Source organism: Rhinatrema bivittatum, chromosome 9 (assembly GCF_901001135.1).
Source record: "Rhinatrema bivittatum chromosome 9, aRhiBiv1.1, whole genome shotgun sequence".
Classification (NCBI taxonomy): domain Eukaryota; kingdom Metazoa; phylum Chordata; class Amphibia; order Gymnophiona; family Rhinatrematidae; genus Rhinatrema; species Rhinatrema bivittatum.
The window spans coordinates 253,186,631-253,207,935 of NC_042623.1; the positions used below are offsets into that span (position 1 = coordinate 253,186,631).

General features: G+C 43.5%; 1 protein-coding gene across 1 annotated transcript in view; it reads right to left on the bottom strand.

The window, feature by feature from the left end:
* Positions 1–21,305, bottom strand: part of PRKCI (protein kinase C iota) — a 128,807-nt gene that overhangs the window by 79,718 nt on the left and 27,784 nt on the right. The window contains exons 4-8 of the mRNA XM_029615014.1: positions 16,970–17,020; positions 16,225–16,310; positions 7,698–7,835; positions 6,099–6,153; positions 3,369–3,424 (exon numbers count right to left, since the gene is read on the bottom strand). Of these exons, the coding sequence (XP_029470874.1) occupies positions 3,369–3,424; positions 6,099–6,153; positions 7,698–7,835; positions 16,225–16,310; positions 16,970–17,020 (386 nt within the window). The remainder of the gene's footprint in view (positions 1–3,368; positions 3,425–6,098; positions 6,154–7,697; positions 7,836–16,224; positions 16,311–16,969; positions 17,021–21,305) is intronic.

Here is a 21,305-nt window from a genome sequence, read left to right on the forward strand (position 1 = left end):
CATCTGAGGGGGTGTGTCCCACTGGAATTTGCTAGGTCCGGGGTACTCATTGAGGAGCTAATGCTCGGCCCTGGGTGGGACTGGCCCTGGACTGGGTCTCTCAGGGCCTTCTTGCACTGAGCGCACAGGGCATTGGCATCTTCGCTTTGTGCGGCTCTGATATGGCATGCTGGGCAGAGGCCTTGAGCCTTGATCTCCGTTTCCGGTGGTGCCATGGCTATAGGCGCGTAAACCCTTATGCGCTCCGGCGTGTCTAATATGTTCGTGCGGGTTGTGCGCTTAGTTATGCGCCCAAGTCGCAGGTATGCGCTCAGCCCGGTAGGCGCGCGATGTGCGTATATCTTATGCGCACTGCCCTTGTGCATGTAACTTTATGCGCACAAGTATATTGTGCAACTAGCTAGCCTTGTGCGCCTGGATCGAGACGGCGGACAGAGCGGCGAATAGGGCCAAGATAGCGACTGTGACCACGCAGGCAATATGGCAACCACCTCAGAGGGTCTCCACGTGGGAAGACCCTTTGAACTAGCCGTGGCCTGGCCTGTTAGGGCGGATCAACCCGGCGGCACTGGTCCCGGCCGGCAACCTGGCGACTCCTCGAACCTCGGAGACCGGAGTCTATGCTGAAGATTTCTACCTTACCTTGTCTTCGGCGCTTTCCAGTTTCGTTCCGGGCAGTCTCCGGCTGCGTGGGGAGAGGGCAAATACCTTCACCGCCGCGCTCGAGGGTGCATCCGCTGCCTCTCAGCCGCGCCCGAGGTCGGCGGCTAGGTCCTCGCCGCAAATCGGGCGCGGGACTGAGGTTTACCTCCGAGGGACCACGGAAATCACCTCGGGAATTCTCAACTGGGGGAGGAACCCGAGGGTATCACCGCAGGAGAGCGGGGCTCGTCTTCAGAGTAGGTTTTCTTCCGAATTTGGGTTTTTCTCTGTTGAATTTGTTCTAACACTGTGAGAGCGTGCAGATAGTCCATAACTGCTATGGAGACGGAAAATACTGAAGAGCTGCACTTCCTGCAGGGGTATATGTACTAGGGGCTGACGTCAGATTGAAATCTGATCCGTCTCCAACTGCTATCAGGAGTACACTATACCCATTGGTCCTGAGTCTATCTGCTACACGCTAGGAAAATGCAATTTGTAGCTCCCACCAGAGGAATTAAGACGTCTCTGGCACTGTATGGAGGGGAGGGACCGGCCCACTGGTAAATCCCCCCCCTAACTCACTGGGCTGTGTCAATATTCTCTGGGTATTAAGGCCATGGGCAGAAGCCCAGCCTTGCCTGCTTTTACAAAGTGATCTTTTTTTTTTTTTTTTTTTTTTTTTTTAACTACTTACAAGTTGATCTAGTCAAAGGTACTAAGATTAGGATACCCCCTTCACTTATCAATCAATCAAATAAAGAATCAGGTATGCAGGTTATTTATTATTTATTTATTTTATTTTTAAATTTTTTTTTATACCGAAGTTCTTGTAGGGATTACAAATCAATCCGGTTTACATAAAACGATAAACTGCCCAACAGAGAGAGTGGCTTTACATAGAACCGTAGAACAGATGGAACAATATAACTGGATGTCTAATTAACATAGTGATAAATAAATATTATATATACAGTTTAACTATTTAATGTAGAAATATTGACATATTAACGCTGCAAAATAGATACAATAAAATATGATGAATTTATGGGTTATGCCATCCTTCATCTGCTGGAGTCACAGAAATACTGAAGGATCGCAGGTGGCACACCGGGTTATCTGGGGGTGCTTTTCAGCTTTTCTCTGACTCCATCTGCTGGAAGGGAGGCATAACCCAGCAGTCTGGACTGATCCTGGTAGTACAGGGAATAGGGTTTTGCCTCTGGTTATGGAATTACTGGGCTACTGCAGCAGTGAGGATAAAAAGATCAAATGTTGCATCAAGATCCTTAGGGTTAAGCCTGTCCCAAACCTTACAGACACAATTTATTTATTTAGCATTTTTTTTGATGTAATCATTTCAGTTTGGTGGGTCATAGTAATTTCTATAATTTTATGGAGTTGGATATAAATGCACTGTAAACTCGGAAAGGCCGTGTTATTTAAAAGACGACAATATGACACTGCATGCACTGATGAATTGCTGCATGAGTGACAAACTTGTAGGGGTTTAAGGCTGCAGGTAAAGTGCTTTAACTAGTTCTGGAGTTTTTCCCTAGAATGAAAATAGATTTCCTGGATATAACTGGGAATATTCATGTGACTGCTTTTAGCTTTTACTTTCTCAAAGTCTAGTAGTCAGGCACGATGAGATGTTAAAAATTTACTGACAGATTGAACTCCTGCAGAACCTCAGTTATTCTATATTTATTAGTGGAACAGGCAGTTTTTGTGTTGCTGAATTCTCTACGTAGCACAATTTGTTATGCGGTAACAGGATTTCATATCTATAAAGCAATGCGTTACAACACTTTAACCGAAGTGGAACATTAGCCCTGCTGCAATGTTCCTTGCAGGTATAAACCATGACACACCAGGGTAGAGCATTATAACCTGGCTGAATTCTGGATCACGTGGGTTAACGAACAATGGCCATGAAATACAGTGCACGCATACTACAGATGTTTTATATATTTTATTTTATTTATTTAAAGCTTTTTATAAATCGGTATTAGTGTGAAACATCATATCGGTTTACATCATAACTGCAGATTGAAATTACATGGAACAGGGTGAGGGAGGAAACAGGGACTAATAGGTGACAGAGTAATTGGTTATAGGAAAGGCAGAGTGAAGGTGGAATAGATAATGCATGAAATGTAACAATAATAAAAACTTTATAACGTTACATGGAACTGATATAGGTAAATTTACAGCAGGGGTAGTGGAAGAAGTGGTAATGGGTTTAGGGTAATGGGACTTGGTAGGAAGAAAGACTACTTTAAGGGGGTGAAAAGAGTAGAAAAGAGTAGGAGTAGCATGGAGGGTAAGAGTAATGGGAACTGAAATTAATGTGCATTCGCAGACCTTAACCACCATCATGTAAAATATAAAACTAGATACAAATTGTTTCCTTTTTAAGGCTTTTAGAAGGAATGTTTTATTTTATTTTATTTATTTGTGTTTTTCTATACCGGCATTCACGGAGTTCGTATCATGTCGGTTTACATAAAACAAGGGGTGAGCAATACATTATAACGTAAATAACTAATAACATAAGAGTATACATTAAAAAGTAAAACAAGTGCATGGAAGAAAAAAATTACAATAAAACGGGGGTCATTCTAACTGGGATTAGAGTTAGAGGAAAGATAAAAAGAATGTTAATTTTAATCTTATAGACACTGAAGTACACAGTAATAAATCCATCTAAATGTAGATTTTACCTCTTTTTCTTCGCCAATATGATCCAGATTTTCTTGACTTAAAGGATAGGGAATAACTAAGGTAAAACAAACATAATGGAATACTGTAAATATACATTGCTTTGAGTCAAATTCAAACATTCACAATTCTTGTGATTCCTTAAAGTGAAGTGCATAGGAATGAATGTGGGTTTTGTTTTCTACCATAAAAGCAGAAAGACATACTTGGGCCCCGGCTGGTAGAACCAGGGGGTTAGTGCACTCAAGTCTTCAATACAGCGAATGCACAGCTCAGCCAGCAGAATAAAAGAATCAAAATGCTTTATTTCAATAAGGAGTTGTTGGCGTACATGATGGAGTTATTATCCAGGTATAAACAAGGGACTGGCAAGCTTCAATTTTTATAAATACTTTTGAGGGTAAACAATTACCTTTATTGGAATAAAGCACTTTGATCCTTCTGTACATGCAGCTTATTTATTGTCAATAAAAAAGACTCAAGGCCTGCATTTCAGGTCACTAACATAAGTGTATTCAAGACAATCCATAATAAAAAGCTGTCCACTCATCATTGCACAATTCAAAACTGTTTTGCATTTTCTAATTTGCTATATTTATATTCCACTTTTCAGGCACTTTAAAGTGGATTACATTCAGGTACTGTAGGCTGTCCTAAGATCTAGATTCATCATTTTGTTATAAATCTAGCAATTGCGCCTGAAAAAAAAAAAAAAAAAAAAAAGGTAAGCTGAGAAGTGCCCGGACAGGCTGTTATTACATTTTGGGCTGAGAGACAGAGAAAGAGAGACTATAGAGGCTCAGAAAAAAGTTATTTATGAGGCGAGTTGGGTTTAGGGGGCAGTTTAACATACATACACACACAGTCATACATACAAATAGCACAGTTACCTTCAGTGAAGATTTTATTTGATTTGGAGGGATGGCAGGTGAAAGAAGAATAGATTTGTACCATGGTCTCTCTGCCTAGTTTGATGCACTACCTACCTAGCTGCAATCAAGTTAGGTAAGGAGAACATGGTACAAATCTACTCTTCTTTCACCTTTCACCCCTCCAAATCTTCACTGAAGGTAACTGTGCAGTTCGTAAGTATGACTGTGCATGTTAAACTGCCCCTAAAACCCAACTCGCCTCACAAACCTCACCCCGAGTTCATAATGCCCCCCTTTTACAGTGGTATAAAAAGTTCAGAAATCAGTGGGCCTCCACAGAGGCGCTCTCTCTTTCCTTCCCGAAATGGGTTTGCAATAAATCCCGTTTAGGCCATAATGCACAGCTATCGCAGGCATAACACACTCAGGAAAAGGTTGTGGTTATTTCTGGCATTAAAACCCACAACAGTGTGTGTTACGCTATTGCACACAACTTTAAACAGCCCTCATTCCCATCTGCTCCGCCCAAACTCCTCCCACTTGAATAAACTGTTCAAATTTGCAGGTGTTTTCTGCAGTGCGGTATTTATTGCATGCATTACGATGTTATCGTGGGCATTAGGGCCCTGATAAGACCCTAACTCGATCTGATAAATGACCCCCTAAGTTTGTACTTGAGGTAAGGGAGGGTGAAGTGATTTGCCCAATGTCACAAGGAGCGGGGGAAGGGGAGAGAGCAGCTGCTGGAAATTTCTTGCAGATTCTTCGGGCTTCCACCTCATTCAAAACAAGGGCTGGGATCCGGAGCTAAGAGACTTTATTTGCAACTTAAGTGATAACGTTTTGTCTTTATTTGTGTGTGTCAAGCCGGTTGTTAAGGTACTAAATGTATGAACGCACAACAACTCATAAAAATTACACAGCTGTATTCAAGTATATGCTGCTATGAAAGACCATCCTACAAAAAGGCATATTTCTTGCCCACGAAAACTATCAGGTGATTTTTACCACCTGAAAAGCTGTAGCGAATCTTTGCTGTGCTCTATATATATTCATTGGATTCTAGAAGTTTTTTTGTATAATTTCTTTTTTGCAAATAAAATCATCATCATCATAGATTCTCAACTTTTCTGCTTAGAAGACTGAATGATCATAAATTGATGGAGATATATTAAGAGGCATTACAAGTCAATCGCTCTTGAAAAGTCCAAGTCCACACTGCTTTAACAATTAAAAGTGCTACTAGAGCTGTGGACATACAACAGCGTACCTTCAAACCAAATAGGGAGTTGTCTGCATTATTGTGCACTATAAATTCGCTATACATAGATAGCTATACATCAATATAAATAGATTTCTGAGGCTTGTATGTGACCAAGTATGATTTGTGCAACTTACTGGTGTACATTCTGGATAAATGAAGAAATGTGATGTGTGAATACCTTAAAATCCAAATGGTTATATAGGCTGTCATGGCTTGCTGATTCTTTCACCACTTAAAATGCAGTGACTGTGAAATGTTGGGGCTTTCAACTTTCTTTTTATTGTAACCCACTGGAAGGGAAAGCCTGCTCCATGCTAGGTTCTGGCTTATTAGCCTTATACACAATCATCAACATAGTAAAAAGACATATGGACACATTTTATAAGAGAATCCTTTGCTTTCAGAACTTAGATCTCTTTAAATCTTATTTCTATGTTGATCTTGAATGGGAGACCTAAAGAACAGATAACTGCTGATTCATTTACTGCACTGGTTAAAAGGCTAAAGTTATGTTATTTCCAAATTGTAACTGAAGCTTTTCTTATGAGGTCCTCAGTTGTAAAATTGACATAATAATTAGAGTCCCCTGACCTTACCTGGCTCCAAACCCTCTGGATGCATTGTTGGCTGCTCCATAGGCATTACTGGCTCCTATAAATATTGGTAATAGACATTTTAAATTCATTACAGAAAAAAAATCAGCTTATACTGTAAATAAAGTTGATCCTTTACCAAGGCTCCCAGACAAATAATTAAACAGAAATCTATTTTAAAGAAATCTTTGAGCTGGCCCAGTGACTCAAGTAACAAGTACTGCACGCTGCCATGCAAAAGCCCCAAGCATGACTCTCGGGCTAGATGTCCGTTCCCTAGGCCAGGCCAGGCTGGCAATGCTGCGGAGACCTGGTCATTGTGCAACAGTGATAACTAGTGACCAGACTTAGGTGTTGCGTTTGTGGCCATGGCCCTGGCCGAGAACTGTCACTTTGATAGCTGGGCTGAGTTGGGAGGAGGAATATAAGACGACGAGAAAATGCCACAGGTAAATATTTAATGGCGCTGTAGCCCATCTGAGGTTGGTTCTGACTGAGCTGGAAGCCTAAAGGAGTAATAGGAAACAAAGGCAAAAAAACCCCCAAAAAAACCCAACTTAAATGTAGAATATCAAGTGGAAATATTAATGGAATAAGTAGGAAGTTCTAAAGCATTTTTCATATATAGTTTTCAGCCTTTAAACTGAAATATTTAGTGTAATGGCCTGGTGGCTCACACCTTGGGTCGGCCAGGGTGGCAAATGCTGCAGATGCAGTGTAAACAGTCCCTGAGGGAAGGCCCAGTCATTCTGCAACAGTAATAGATACTAGATGAACTGATGACATGACTGCAGGGTTCTGGCCAAGAGCCATCGCTGCAATGGCTGGGCTGATTTGGGAGGGGATAGAAAACATGGGAAAAATCTCCTGGAGAATGAAAGCCCGTGGTGCTCTAGCCCAAAAGAAACCAGGTCCTACTGAGCTGGAAGCCCAAGGAGCAGGAGGAAACTAACAGATCAATAATTTGTGTTATATAGAGATCTCTCTATATCTACACACATACTATATATACAGAAGGCTTTATCATTTCTGACCAGTCCTCTTCAACAAACTACAATTCAGTCAAGCAAGACGTTACCAGATCTATTTAGAATTACTGCATCTGGGATGCACTCGTTTATCTAAAGAGATATTAAATTAGCTCATTACTGAGAATACTATGTCAAAATAAAATTAGATATGCACTAAAAGGTGTTGGTTTATTTTTGGCAAGAAAAAACAAAAATCAGAACATTAAGCAAATGAATTACTAAATTTCAAATTCAAGTTTTAAATCTTCTCTTCATATTTTATATAAGGAGCCCAGTTAAACTGTTTTAACTAATTTCTAGTTTCAAAAAATAAAATTACAACAATGTCCATATAAAAATGCTGTCATTCCTGAAACAATTCTCACTTCTTTAGGTTTTCTAACTTACTTAAAGAAAAATGAAAACAGAGCACACTCTTCATTCTCCCATCCCAGACTGAAAGAATGGGGAGAATACAAACAGCCCGGAAGAACAAGGACAGGACGAGAGACAGCATTCAATAGAATGGGATGTCTACTTGATTTGTATACTGATTGCAAAAAAAGGTTACCGGACTCATAGTTTCTCTTACTGGTAACGTGTGTCGTCCACATTCTGTGCTGACAAGTTTGTGACACTTCTTGTGAACAAGTAATTTGCAGTTGATGCATTTATATCCCTGACGTCCCAGACCCCATATCCTGTCTGTACAGATGGCACAGTGAGCTCGCTAAAAGAGAAAAGTGAGGAAATTAGCCCAGTATTTTTTTTTAAATATACATATTCCATCCCTGCAAACTTTATTTTACACATCAATCAGAAACCTCACATCTGCCAATCAACACCTCCTGGATGTCCCAGCCGCAAGAGAGAGGTCTTTTTCCAATCCCAGTCCAATCTGTTGGAATTCCCTTGGCAACTCGTTCCATTACAGGCATTAAGGAATTTAAGAAGAACTTAAAAATATATCTATTCACACGTACCTTTCAGCCCCTAGAGTTTCTCAGTGTCCTGCTCAGTATTTGAACTATAACCATTTTTATTGCAGCCTTGTTTTCTGATGCTATGTCGTCCTTTCTTGCTACTCTGTTTTAACTCGTGTCTTTTATGTTTATTCTTTTAATTTTGTTCCTTTTTATGATTTTTTTTAGCCATGTTTTTGATTATATATGTTCCAAACTTTGGATGGGGTGAAATTATAAATACTACTAAATAAATAAATGGAGAAATTACTTACCTGATAATTTCGTTTTCCTTAGTGTAGACAGACAGACTCAGAACCAATGGGTTATAAGCTCCCTTGCTAACAGATGAAGACAGAGTTCGGTTTCAAAGCTGATGTCACCTAAATACACTCCTGCAGTGATCTCAGCCCTTCAGTACTCTCTTCAAAAGCCACTCTGGACATACTATTGGAAAACTTGATTAAAAATGAACAATAATCGTACTCAACCAAACAAACGCTGAATTCCAGCAAGATCATAGATGCCCTGATCTAGGGATTGGGTGACTGCTTACCCGTAATTTCTTGGAATGGATATTCATTTCACGGATGATTCCTTGGCACCGTTCTTGGGCAGCCGTGGGCGGGATGCTGAGTCCATCTGTCTACACTAAGGAAAACAAAATTATCAGGTAAGTAATTTCTCCATTTCCTAGCGTGTAGCCAGATGGACTCAGAATCAATGGGAAGTACAAAACGTAACTCCCGATTGGGGCAAGGAGGTTGCCTGCGGACTGGTTAGCACCGCCCTTGCAAAGGCTGCGTCCTCTCAGGCCTGAGTGTCCAGGTGATAGAACCTGGAGGGGGTGTGTAAGGATGTCGATGGGAGACAGCAGTCTAGCTTCCTAGAGACTGCCTAAGCCCTGGTGGAATGAGCTTTAACGTGAAAGAGTACTTGCTTTCCTGCCTCTACATAAGCTCGTGACCACCTTCTTGATCCAGCGAGCTATGGTAACCCGCGAAGCTGGTTCACCCTGTCTCCTTCCACCATGAAGAACAAACAAGCGGTCCATTTTGCGGACTGGTTCTGAAACTTCCAGCTACCGCACCAAAAGTCTACTGATGTTTAAATGGCAGAGGAGGCGGTATTCTGTGTCCTTGTGCCTATCTAGGGATGGCGACGAAATGGACTGATTTAAATAAAACTCCGAAACTACCTTAGGCAAGAAGGATGGAACGGTACAAAGTTGTAACGCTTCTGTAGTCATCTGGAGGAATGGTTCTTGACATGACAATGCCTGTAATTCAGAGATGTGACGAGTCAAGCATATCGCCACCAGGAACAGTTTTCAGGGTTAACAAGCACAAGGAAAGTCTGAGCAGCGGCCATAAGGAGGGCCCTGCCAAAAACTCCAATACTAGATTAAGATTCCACAAGGGAACTGGCCACCGTAGGTGCTTTACTCCTTTCAGAAAACGGGCCATGTCTGGATGCTCCGTCAGGCGGGTTCCGTTCACCTCGCCCCTGAAACAGGAGAGAGCCGCTACCTGGACTTTCAAGGAGTTAAGGGTCAACCCTTTATTCAAGCTGTCCTGTAAAAATTCCAGAACCAGTGGGATTATGACCGTCTGAGGGGCCACACCGTGTTCCTCGCACCAGACCTCAAATATTCTCCATACCCGCACATACGCTAAGGATGTACAGAACTTCCGTGCCCGGGGCAAGGTGGCAATTACTGCCGCCGAATATCCATGCTTCATTAGGCGAGCCCTCTCACAGGCAGAATCAAGTTAGATCCTCGTGAAGGACTGGTCTTTGCGGAAGCAGTTCCCTGTGCGGTGAGAGGCACCGGGGGGGGGGGGGGGGCTCCTCCTCCATGCCTGCATACCATGAATGCCTGGGCCAATCCAGAACTACTACTAATCCCCCGTGGTGCTCAATCCTACAAATGACCCTGCCCAGCAGGGGCCACGGAGGGAAGGCGCATAGTAAGTCCTCTTCAGGCCAGGTCTGAACAAGGGTGTTGATCCCCAGGGATCATTGATCTCTTCTGCGACTGTAAAAATCGGGGAACATTCGCATTGTGAGATGCAGCCAGCAGGTCGATGGACGGGAGGCCTCAGCGATCTATCACTAGCTGAAAGGCTTTGCCTGACATTGCCCACTCTCCTGGATCCACTCTTCCTGCTTAGAAAGTCTGCTCTGAAGTTGTCTTTTCCTGCGAAGTGGGAGGCTGAAATACATGGAATGGGTGGAAATACATCTGTAGATGTATTTCCACCCATTCCATAAGGAGATCTATCTCCTGCGACACTTGCTGGCTCTTGGTTTCCCCCTGGCAGTTGATGCAGGCTACTGTTGTTGTGTTGTCAGACACTACGTGGACCATCTGACCTTGGAGTATGTGGCTGAAGTGTAAACATGCCAATCTGACTGCTCGGGCTTCTAGGCGGTTTATGTTCCAGAGCGCCTCTTCCTTGGTCCAATGCCCCAGGCAGTCAGTTCCAACAGTGAGCTTTCCAGCCCCTGAGGCTTGCATCTGTCGTGAGAACCAGCCAGTTTGGCAGGGAGAGGGTTACACCCTTGCCCAGGTGAGCTTCCTATAATCATCACTGGAGCCGAGAGCATACTTCCACTTGTAGGTAGAAGCGAATCAAATAGTCTTGAGACAGCGGGTTCCAACGTGACAGCAGAAAGCATTGAAGTGAAGTGGTCGTATGTGTGCCCTCGCCCACGGTACTACCTCCAGAGTTGACACCATCAAATCGAGGACCTGAAGATAGCGCCACACCTTGGGGTGTATCACGTTCGTCATCCGACTCATTTGGGACAACTTCCTTATCCGCGAGGGCGGGAGGAAGACCTTGCCCCGCTATGTGTCGAACCGAACTCCCAAATATTCCAACGACTTGGAAGGCTTGAGACTGCTTTTGTCCATGTTTATGACCAAACCAAGCTCCTGAAGCAGGGACGTCAGCCTGCTGGTCACCCAGAGACTCTCTTATACTGACTTTGCCTGGATCAACCAGTCGTCCAAGTACAGATGCACCAGGATTTTCTCTTTCCTCAGTGCCACTGCTATGACCACTATAATCCTGGAAAATGTTCTGGGGGGCACAGGCCAGGCCGAAGGGCAGCGCCCGGAACTGATAATGGCGCTCCAGTACCACAAAGCGTAGGAAACACTGATGTTCTTGCCAGATTGGAATAAGGTAGGCAGGCCTTGGAAAGGTCCAGGGAGGTTAAGAACTCTCCCAGTTGTACGGCCATTATCACACAGCGCAGTTTCCATGCGGAAATGAAATACTCATAGGTGTCAGTTGACACTCTTGAGGTTCAGGATGGGGCAAAAGGAACCCTCCTTCTTGGGTATGGTGAGACAGATGGAATAACCCCCCCCCCCCCCCGCTATTTTCCTGGAGCGCAGGTACTGGAATTATAGCCTTCAACCTGAGCATCCTTATCAAGGTAGACTCCACCGCCTGCTTTTTGTGCTGGGAGTAGCAAGGAGACATCATGAACATGTCTCAATGAGTGCTGCAAAACTCCAGCACGTATCCTTCTCAAATGACATCCATTACCCATTTATCCAACATGATCTCGACCCACTGCTGATAGAGGAGGGATAGCTGACCCCATATCTTCTCGTTCCATGGGTAAGTTGGCAAAACTTCATTGGGGAGTTCGGACCAAACCTGAACCTGCCCCTCCTCTTGGGCCATCTACTCCGAAAGGACTGAGACCTCCCCAAGGACCGAAACCTCTGAAATGTGAGTTTCTGTAGGGCCAAAAGCATTGTGAGCCCCTGGATTGACCCCCTCATGGGCGAGGGGTGCTGTAACTGCTTTCTCTTCTTCCAGTAGCCGGGGCAGTGGAGATTCACCCCATTTACTGGCCAGCTTTTCCAATTCATTTCCAAAGAGGAGTAATCCCTTAAAGGGCATCTCTGTGAGGTTTGCCATAGAGGTCGCATCTGCTGACCAATTTCGCGGCCATAGCTGTCTTCTGGCCGCTACCACTGAGACCACTCCTCTAGCTGAGGTATGGACTAGGTCAGAGGTCACATCAGCTAAAAAGGCAGCGGCGGGCTCCATAGCTTCTCTGGAATATGCCCCTGAGTCATCCACCTCTCTAGTGAGAGTTACCAGGGACAATAGAAGCAATCTGTAAGGTCTCTGCTGTCTCATCAAAAGCTTAAGGATGGACTCCATCCGCCTATCATGCAGATCCTTTAAGGCCGCTCCTCCCTCCACTGGGATATTTGTTCACTTCGAAACAGCACAGACCAGTGCATCCACTTTAGGGAAATGCAGGCATTCTCTCGCCGCCGGATCCAGTGGATACAGGGCTTCTAATGTTCGTCCACCTTTAAAACTCGCTTCAGGGGGCATCCCATTCCAGGTCAATTAACTCCTGGATGGCTTCCAGCACCGGAAATCAGCAAGAGGCTTTCCGTAGAGACACTAGAATGGAATTCTTCATTGGTTCCGTCATACAGTCTGCCCCAGGAACTCCCAGTGACTTCAGGGTCTGGGAAACCAGGGCCGGCAATTCATCTCTATGGCAAAAACGTAACATGGTCCGATATGGCTCCAAAACTGGTGGGATTTCCCCATCTTCCAAGGAATCTGGATCCCCTTCTTCGTCTGTGCTGTCTGGGTCCCTGCCAGGGATACTATTGGTGAGACGAGACATGTCTTGAGGCCTGCCGATAGGGCTGGGAGAGGGAGGCTTTATTGGTTGGTGTTCCATTTGGACAGGGGCAAGTGAAGCAGATTGCACCTGTACGAAAGCTTAAAGGCCTTGAAAAAAATTCCACCCAAGAGAAGGCTGCCGGGTCCATGCCTAGCCATGGAGCTACTGGGGTAGGCGCCACTGGATTTCCCTCTCCCATGGAAGACCCAGTCCCGGGATTACTCAGATCCAGGGTACTTTCAATTAAGGCTATGGCTGACCCATCCTCAAAGTGGGAGGATCCAGGCTTAGTAAAGTCTGGGGAGGCCAACACTCCCTGGGCCTCCTCACAGTACTTACATAAGAAAGAATCAAGTCAGACTATGTAGCCCTAATATGACAGGCAGCACTGAGAGAATGTCGCTTATGTTTCTTTGCTGCCGGAGCCATTAGGGACAGTAATTGTGTATTCAGCCGGCTCACGCTTAAAATTTTGTGCGCACAGATTTCAGGTGCTTACATGTGCCACGGCGAACTGTGTGTACAGCCCATGTGCCCGGCTTTACCTAAATTCTGCACCTAGAGAGAGGTGCATGATTTTTTTTGATTGGGTAACTAAAGAATTGGATTGAGGAAGAGCATTCAACGTGATCTACTTGGATTTCAGCAAAGCTTTTGATACAGTCCTGCAGAGGAGGCTTGGGAATAAAATTAGAAGCTTGAGAGTGAGCACCAAGGTAGTGGTGTGGATTATAAACTGGTTGACAGATAGAAGACAGCGTGTAATGGTAAACGGAACCTTCTCTGAAGAGAGAACCAAGTTAAGTGGAGTGCCACAGAGATCAGAGTTGGGACCGGTTCCATTCAATACCTTTGAGAGCGAAACTGTGGAAGGGATAGAAGGTAAAGTTTGTCTATTTGCGGATGATACTAAGATCTGCAACAGACTGGAAATGCCAGAAGGAGTAGAGAGAATGAAAAATGATTTAAGAAATCTTGAATAATGGTTGAAGATATGGCAGCTATGGTAGCTGGGATTCAATGCCAAGAAGTGCAGAGTCATGCATCTGGGGTCCGGTGTTCCAAAAGAGCTGAAGAAATGGGGGTTGAAAGACTGATGTGCACAGACAAAGAAGGACCTTGCGGTGGTAGTGTCTGGAGATCTGAAGATGGCAAAGCAATGTGACAAGGCGATAACTAAAGCCAGAAGAATGCTGGGCTGTAGAGAGAGAGGAATAACCAGTAAGAATGGAGGTGATAATCCCCTTGTTCAGGCCCTTGATGAGGCCTCACCTGGAGTACTCTGTTCAGTTCCGGAGACCATATCTCAAACAAGATAAGAGACAGGATGGAGGCAGTCCAGAGAAGGGCGAACAAAATGGTAGTGGGTCTCCATCAAATGACATGAGGAGAGGCTGAAAGACCTAAATTATGTATACACTGGAAGAGAGGAGGTGCAGGGGAGATGCGATACAGACCTTCAGATATCTGAAAAGTTTTAATGGTGCATGAACTTTAAATCTTTTCTGTTAGAAAAGAAACAGTAGAGGTCATGAAATGAAACTTCAGGGGAGACAACTCAAAACCAATGTCAGGAAATATTTTTTCATGGAGAGGGTGGTGGATGCCTGGAATGCCCTTCCGGAGAAAATGGTGAGGACAAAAACAATCAAAGAATTCAAAGTGGCATGGGATAAACACTGTGGTTCCCTAAAGGCTAGAGGACAGAAATGAAGAAAAGAGTGCATGGAGTAACCCGCTCAGTTCGACAGTCTCTACCCTTAACAAAAGCATGGGGATTTTTATCCTCAACAAATAAGCCTTGATACTTTTGACACAATTGCAACTTCACGCGCCACTTTGACAGTGGGAGGTGGGGAAGGGGAACTGGATTCATACTGCAACCAACACGGGTCCCGACTTTTACAGTCTGGGGGTACTGATATGCATAGATAAGGAAATAAGCAAAGGACTGCTTCTGCGGCCAAGTCCAAAAGCAAAACAAATCAGCATTGCCGGAATTTTCAGAAAATCAGTCATTTTTTATGAGTTTGACAGTTGCTTGGTTTTTGATTGTAAATATTACCCTTAACATAAGGATTGGGGGTAATTGCACGGACTACCCTTAACAGAAACCTGGCTGTGACCTACACTGTGCAGTAGATATTACCATATGAAGCTTGCTGGGTAAGCTGAATGGACCATTTTCTCCTTTTCTGCAATCATTACTATCGGGCCAATACAGTACAGTGCGCTCCGATGGGGCGCATTGTTAGCCGACATTTGGACGTGCTAGCTTTATCCCTTATTCAGTAAGTGGTAATAGCGCGTCCAAAATGCTTTGGGTAGGCATCACATCTACTCAAGTGGGATGCAGAAAACATGCTGGTGTTGCATTTGCGAGGAGCCAGCCAGCTGGAAGAAGGAAGGGTGAAGGGAAAACCAAATAGTACCTCAAGCAGAGATGAGCAGGTGGGAGTTAGGCAAGAGGTTGGAGGGGGGAGTGTGTTTGTGAGAGACAGATTGAGTACATATCAGAGATTCTGGGAAGGGGGCAGGGAGAGAGATGTTTGACAAAGGGTAAGAAGGGGGCCTGCATTTTTGTAAGGGAGATCCTCGTGAAGGGAATCCTCCCACTACCCATCTGGCCACATCAGAGCGGGAACCCCCCCTCCAACATAGATCCACTCCAGCCTTGCTGTATCTAAAGTGTCCCCAGTTTAACAAATGATGTGTAGCACTAATAGCAATCAACTATACAGAAAACAACAAACTATAAAAGTGTGGTCCTGACTGGTATATATATAGAAATCTAATATGACCTGTGATAACAGTTTCAATAATCATCTTAAAGCTGCAATTATGTAAATAAAACCTAGTGGTTAGACAAGGGAAGGGAAGGGTGCTAGAAGTGAACTAGACAGCAGATCCTTATGCTCATCTACGAAAGATGGTAGAATACAAAGGAGAAAAACGATAAAAATCTGTCCTGGATAAGGAGCAATATTCTACAAGCAGTCATACTCTATATTTGGCAACTGGGATATATCCTTGGGTAGAGAACTAGGGAATAACTGGGCAAACTGGCTGAGCCAGCTGGTCTTTTCCCACTATCACTGTATTACTATGAATGCTTCACCTTCTTAGGATTAGGCAAAAATAAAACTAAATGGAATGTTAAATTGCAGTGAAAAAGCTGGTAAGAAAAGTGAAACCCAACTCGTATGCTCACTAGTTACACAGGAAATTTACCACAATATAATGATCAGTAGTCATTGCTTCTTCATCAACATTAAAACAGGGCAAGGCCAGGTTGGATATTATAACTTGCCTTGTTAATTAAAAATAATCCATTATATATATATATATATATATATATATATATATATATATATATATATATATATATATATATATATATATATATACATACACATACACACACACACATACATGCACAAGAAATGGAAACAACTTAAGTCATAAAGAAGTAACTCTCACCCTATTAAATCTCTTGGCTTGAAAAGTATGGCCATTCGCACAATACAGCTTTCTCCAGCGACGGGCACCCCGCCGATAGATAGACTCTAAGGCAACAAATTGTAGATGTTGAGAATATATAGCTATATAAATACCAATTACAACTTTCACAGTTTAAAACCATGTTTTGTGCACATTACTGAAATGTTTTGAAAATATGAGGAAAAGTAACTCCTTCATGAGATCTTTTCATTAAGCTGCATTCTGTATTGCAGGCCTATATAATCACAATGATGCTACTTATCAGTGCATTGTTGTGGCATATATTGTATGCATACGATCACTGCCTTTTTCAGAATACATTTACATACTCATTTGTCAATATCTCTTCTGTGTGCATGTCTTATTTCCGCTGGGTAATACAAAGCAATCCCCGCAATACACTTTCAACTGAAAATAATGCACAAGCGAAAACACAGTTTCCACTGGTTAATACCATGTGAACCTTAACGACAAACCACAACTGCAGTGCACTGTCATTTAATGAGATTTGGAAAGCTGAGTATTTAGGCTAGATTGCATTAAAACAGAAAAATGAATGGAAGGAGAAAAGCAGGGCTCTGAAGCAAGCACTGCTCCATTTCAATACCCGATTAGGAGAGAATGAAAAACAATTCAATTATAATTATAAATGGCCTCCTCTGCTTACGTTGTTATATTTTAAATGATCACGGAAGATGCAGATTACACAGGCAAACATACTTACTGTCTTCTCCTGGACAGGGCATGCCAGGTCTTTCTGGTACACATGGAAAAACTACAAATAAAAATATGTCAAGTAAAAAAAAATGCCCAATACAGATGAAAAATTATAATTTAAATATTACAAAAACATAGGTCAGAAAAATGAGACACCCTGCATGCTTGCTTTTTTTTTTTTTTTTTTTTATAGTGAATTAAACCACAAATACATAGTTCAAACCAGGTGAACACATTTTGTAATGAGAATTTCTTTATGTGAAAGCACATCTATTTCATTTTCATACGTGGAAAATAGAGCCACTTCTGCATTATGCACAGTATAGTAGTCTGCTATAAATACAACAATAAACCTAAAGGCTGTGGCCTTGAACAGATGGACGAGACTAGAGGATGTGAATGAAGAGAAGAGGCACAGGGTGGCTTGCTTGCGGGAATGACGGCTACTACCTGGAGATTAATATCCTTATTCAATAAACATACACACAGTTAATGAGACTCCAACATTGTTCTATGCTTTAACAGCAAGAGGAAATGTGGAAAAAAGGATTTGCATCCACAAAAAAAGCAGGGGAGTAACTTGCTTATCGCTGTTACTACCCCAAACCAAATAAGCCTGATACTTCACTTTTGATGCATATCCAGCTTAGCTCTCTGCTTCAACGGCAGGGAGAATGAAGCAAAGATGATTTATATTCAGACAACAACCAACAAGGAATGAATTACATAATCTGGGTAAACAAATAAGCAGGGGAGTAGCTTGCTTGTTACGGCGATTACTACCCCGAATCAATTAAGCCTGATACTTCACTTGGAAAACATATCCAGCGCAGCTCACGGCTTCAACGGTAGGGGGAATGAAGTAAAGAAGATTTATATTCAGACAACCAACAAGGACTGAATTGCACAGGCAGGGTAAACAAGCGTGGGAGTAGCTTGCTTATTACGGCGGTTACTACCCCAAACCAATTAGCTAGATACTTCACTTAGATGCAGCTCCAGCACTGCTGTCTGCATCGATGGTGGGGGTGGAAGGGAATTAGAACCAAAAAGTTACTTATAAGGGACAAGAGTAACAGATAAGTATGAAAACAAATAGGTGTGAAAGCTTGCTGGGTAGACTGGATGGGCCGTTTGGTCTTCTTCTGCCGTCACTTCTATGTTATGTTTCTATGAGACTCCAACAGTCTGTCTGGCTAGTTCTGCCTACCTGAACTTAGAAATCATCCTCTCTGCTGGTAAAATTTGAAAAAGACGAGAAGCCTCAGTATGTTCTACGGATATTAGCCCGCACCCTGTTCATCTAAAACCGGATGTCTACATTCATTCTGTTACTCTGCTGCAAACCTAATGCAGCACCGTTCTGTAATAAACTGCATACTTCTCTTTGCAATTCTACTATCATGAGGTTCGCTGTCAACACTGGCCAGACTTGTTTCCCAGGAAAAATAGTACATATGGAGGGACTGGTGAAATGAGAGTTTTTAACTGTAGGTCACAAAACAGGGATGTAGCAAACAGATCTCTATGTGCTCTGTGCCAGACTGGAGCCAACTGCTCCCACTATCAGAACATCCACAAGATTGTGCAATCTGCAGCTGAAGTGATACTCTACCCACAAAAAAAAAAAATACCGTAATCAAAACCCCCAATAACTTTTGGAGATAAGAACTCAACTCAGCAGCCTTCTGAAGGTGTTTCAACAGGGGATATAAGATCAGCAATTGTTTTTCCTGAAATCATCTAGATGCAGTAATTGAGTCTTATATTTGGCTTTGCACACTGTTGATAGCTTTGTATTGTTTTAGAATGTTTTAATGTTAAGATGAATGTTTTTATGTTTCTCACCTACAACCTTGGATTGGCAAGTCAGAATTTTTTTTTTTTAATATATCTCTTATTGAAACCAAAGAGAAATGCAGGTCAAAAATAATAACAAATAGTTAACACAGTAAGTACCAGTAATGGCTTTTACAGACAACTGATATCAATGGTGACAATCACCTCTTGTGTTTCATTTTCCTTTTTTTCCCCAATAAACAGCTTCCTTCCCCCTCCCCCCACCATACATACACACACACACACACACACACACGTAGGGTTAAGATGGTAGCACTTTTTAAAGTAGTGTGGCTGCTTTCTTCCACAAGACAAGATAGTCATTCAACAGGAACAGGGGCTTGGGTTGATGGATCGACTTTTTCCGGAGCAGTTCCAGCTGAGCTTGTTGTTGCATTGAGATTCACCAATCGTATACTGAAGGCAAAAAGTCTGAGTTCCATTGGAGCAGAATGTGCTTTATAGCCAGGACCAATGCAATGAAAAGAAACTGGCTCCCCCCCCCCCCCCCCCCTTGGAAGGGAGGTTCCATCGCTGGACAGGTGTTGATAGAATAGAGCTCCTGACCAGGGCACCGGTCTGCCAAGTAATAACTCCTTAGTCTTCCGCAACACCAATAGACCAACACGACCCCAACACTCAGCAACCTTAAACACACCCTCACCCAAACTTTACCCACTATAACTCTACCAAAGAGCGATCCCTCTCCATCTATGGAATACCCTACCCCCCGATCTTCGACAAGAAACAAGCCCACAAAAATCCAAACAAAAACTAAAAACCTGGCTTTTCTTACAAGCATACACATAACCCGCTCTTTAAACCCCCTCCCCCCTTCAGTTGCCAATACCTGTACAAGATGTAATTATCTAGGCGTTTTTATATATATTCTTACCCCAACTCCCACTACATGTATAGCCAGCCCATAACCTGCAAGCCTCTAACATTTTGCAGATATCTGTGTGTCATGTGTATGTATATAGTTTACCCCAACTTTCTCCCCTGTTCCTCCCCCCTGTAGCCACAACTTACTGTTTTTAATTCCTGTGTTTTCTGTAAAGCAATTTTGCTATTGTTTAAGTTTTAATGTAAACCGATGTGATGTAATCTAACGAATGTTGGTATAGTAAAAAACTTTAACTAAATAAAATAAAGTACTTGTTCCACTAGTCCCCAAATTTGTGACCAGTATCCATTCAATTTAGGACATCTAGTGAACATGTGGCAGAGAGTCCCCACTTGAACATTGCATTTAAGGCAGTGGTCAGAATCCCAAAAGGTGCATTTTGACCCCCTGCGTTCGATAAGTAAACCCGATTAACAATTGGAATTGGATCGCTCACAGGGTAGCAGACTGTAACTGCCGCCAAAGACCCAAGAAAGCCTTTTTCACAATTTCAACTGTGACAGGTTCCCCTAGATCAGGGGTCAGGAACCTATGGCTCGGGAGCCATATATGGCTCTTTTGATGGCTGCATCTGGCTCGCAGACAAATCTTTAATAAAAAAGTAAAAATCTAACAAAATCCCCCACCCTCCTGGCGCCCCCCAAGACCTCCAAAATTAATTTACTACAACCCCCACCCTCCTGACCCCCCCAAGACCTGCCAAAAGTCCCTGGTGGTCCAGCGGGGGTCCGGGAGTGGTCCGGGAGCGATCTCCTGGACTTGGGCTGTCGGCTGCCAGTAGTCAAAATGGCACCGAAGGCCCTTTGCCCTCATTATGTCACTGAGGTCGACCAATGTCGGCGGTAGCCCTTGTGACATTGTAAGGGCAAAGGGCCATCGGCTGCCAGTAATCAAAATGGCGTCGACGGCCCTTTGCTCTTACTATGTCACAGGGGCTACCGCCGCCATTGGTCGACCCCAGTGACATAGGGCAAAGGGCCGTCGGCGCCATTTTGACTACTGGCAGCCAACAGCCCAAGTCCAGGAGAGCACTCCCGGATCGCTCCTGGACCCCCGCTGGACCACCAGGGACTTTTGGCAGGTCTTGGGGGGCATCAGAAGGGTGGGGGTTATAGTAAATTAATTTTGGATATCTTAGGGGGTCGTCAGGAGGGTGGGGGTTGTAGTAAATTAATTTTGGAGGTCTTGGGGGGCGTCAGGAGGGTGGGGGGTTTTGTTAGATTTTTACTTTTTTATTAAAGATTTGTCAGCGAGCCCTGGACCCCCCGCTGGATCACCAGGGACTTTTGGCAGATCTTGGGGGGGGGGGGGGGGGGGTTAGGAGGATGGGGGTTGTAGTAAATTAATTTGGCAGGTCTTGGGGGCGTCAGGAGAGTAGGGGGTTGTAGTAAATGAATTTGGTAGGTCTTGGAGTCATGAGGGTGGGGGGTTGTAGTTAGTATGGCTCTCACAGAATTACATTTTAAAATATGTGGCGTTCATGGCTCTCTCAGCCAAAAAGGTTCCTGACCCCTGCCCTAGATCAACCCTCTACCCCCCAGCCAAACGAGTAAGATGCGGGTCGGGAAGAGTGGGCTTCAACTACATGATCCAAACT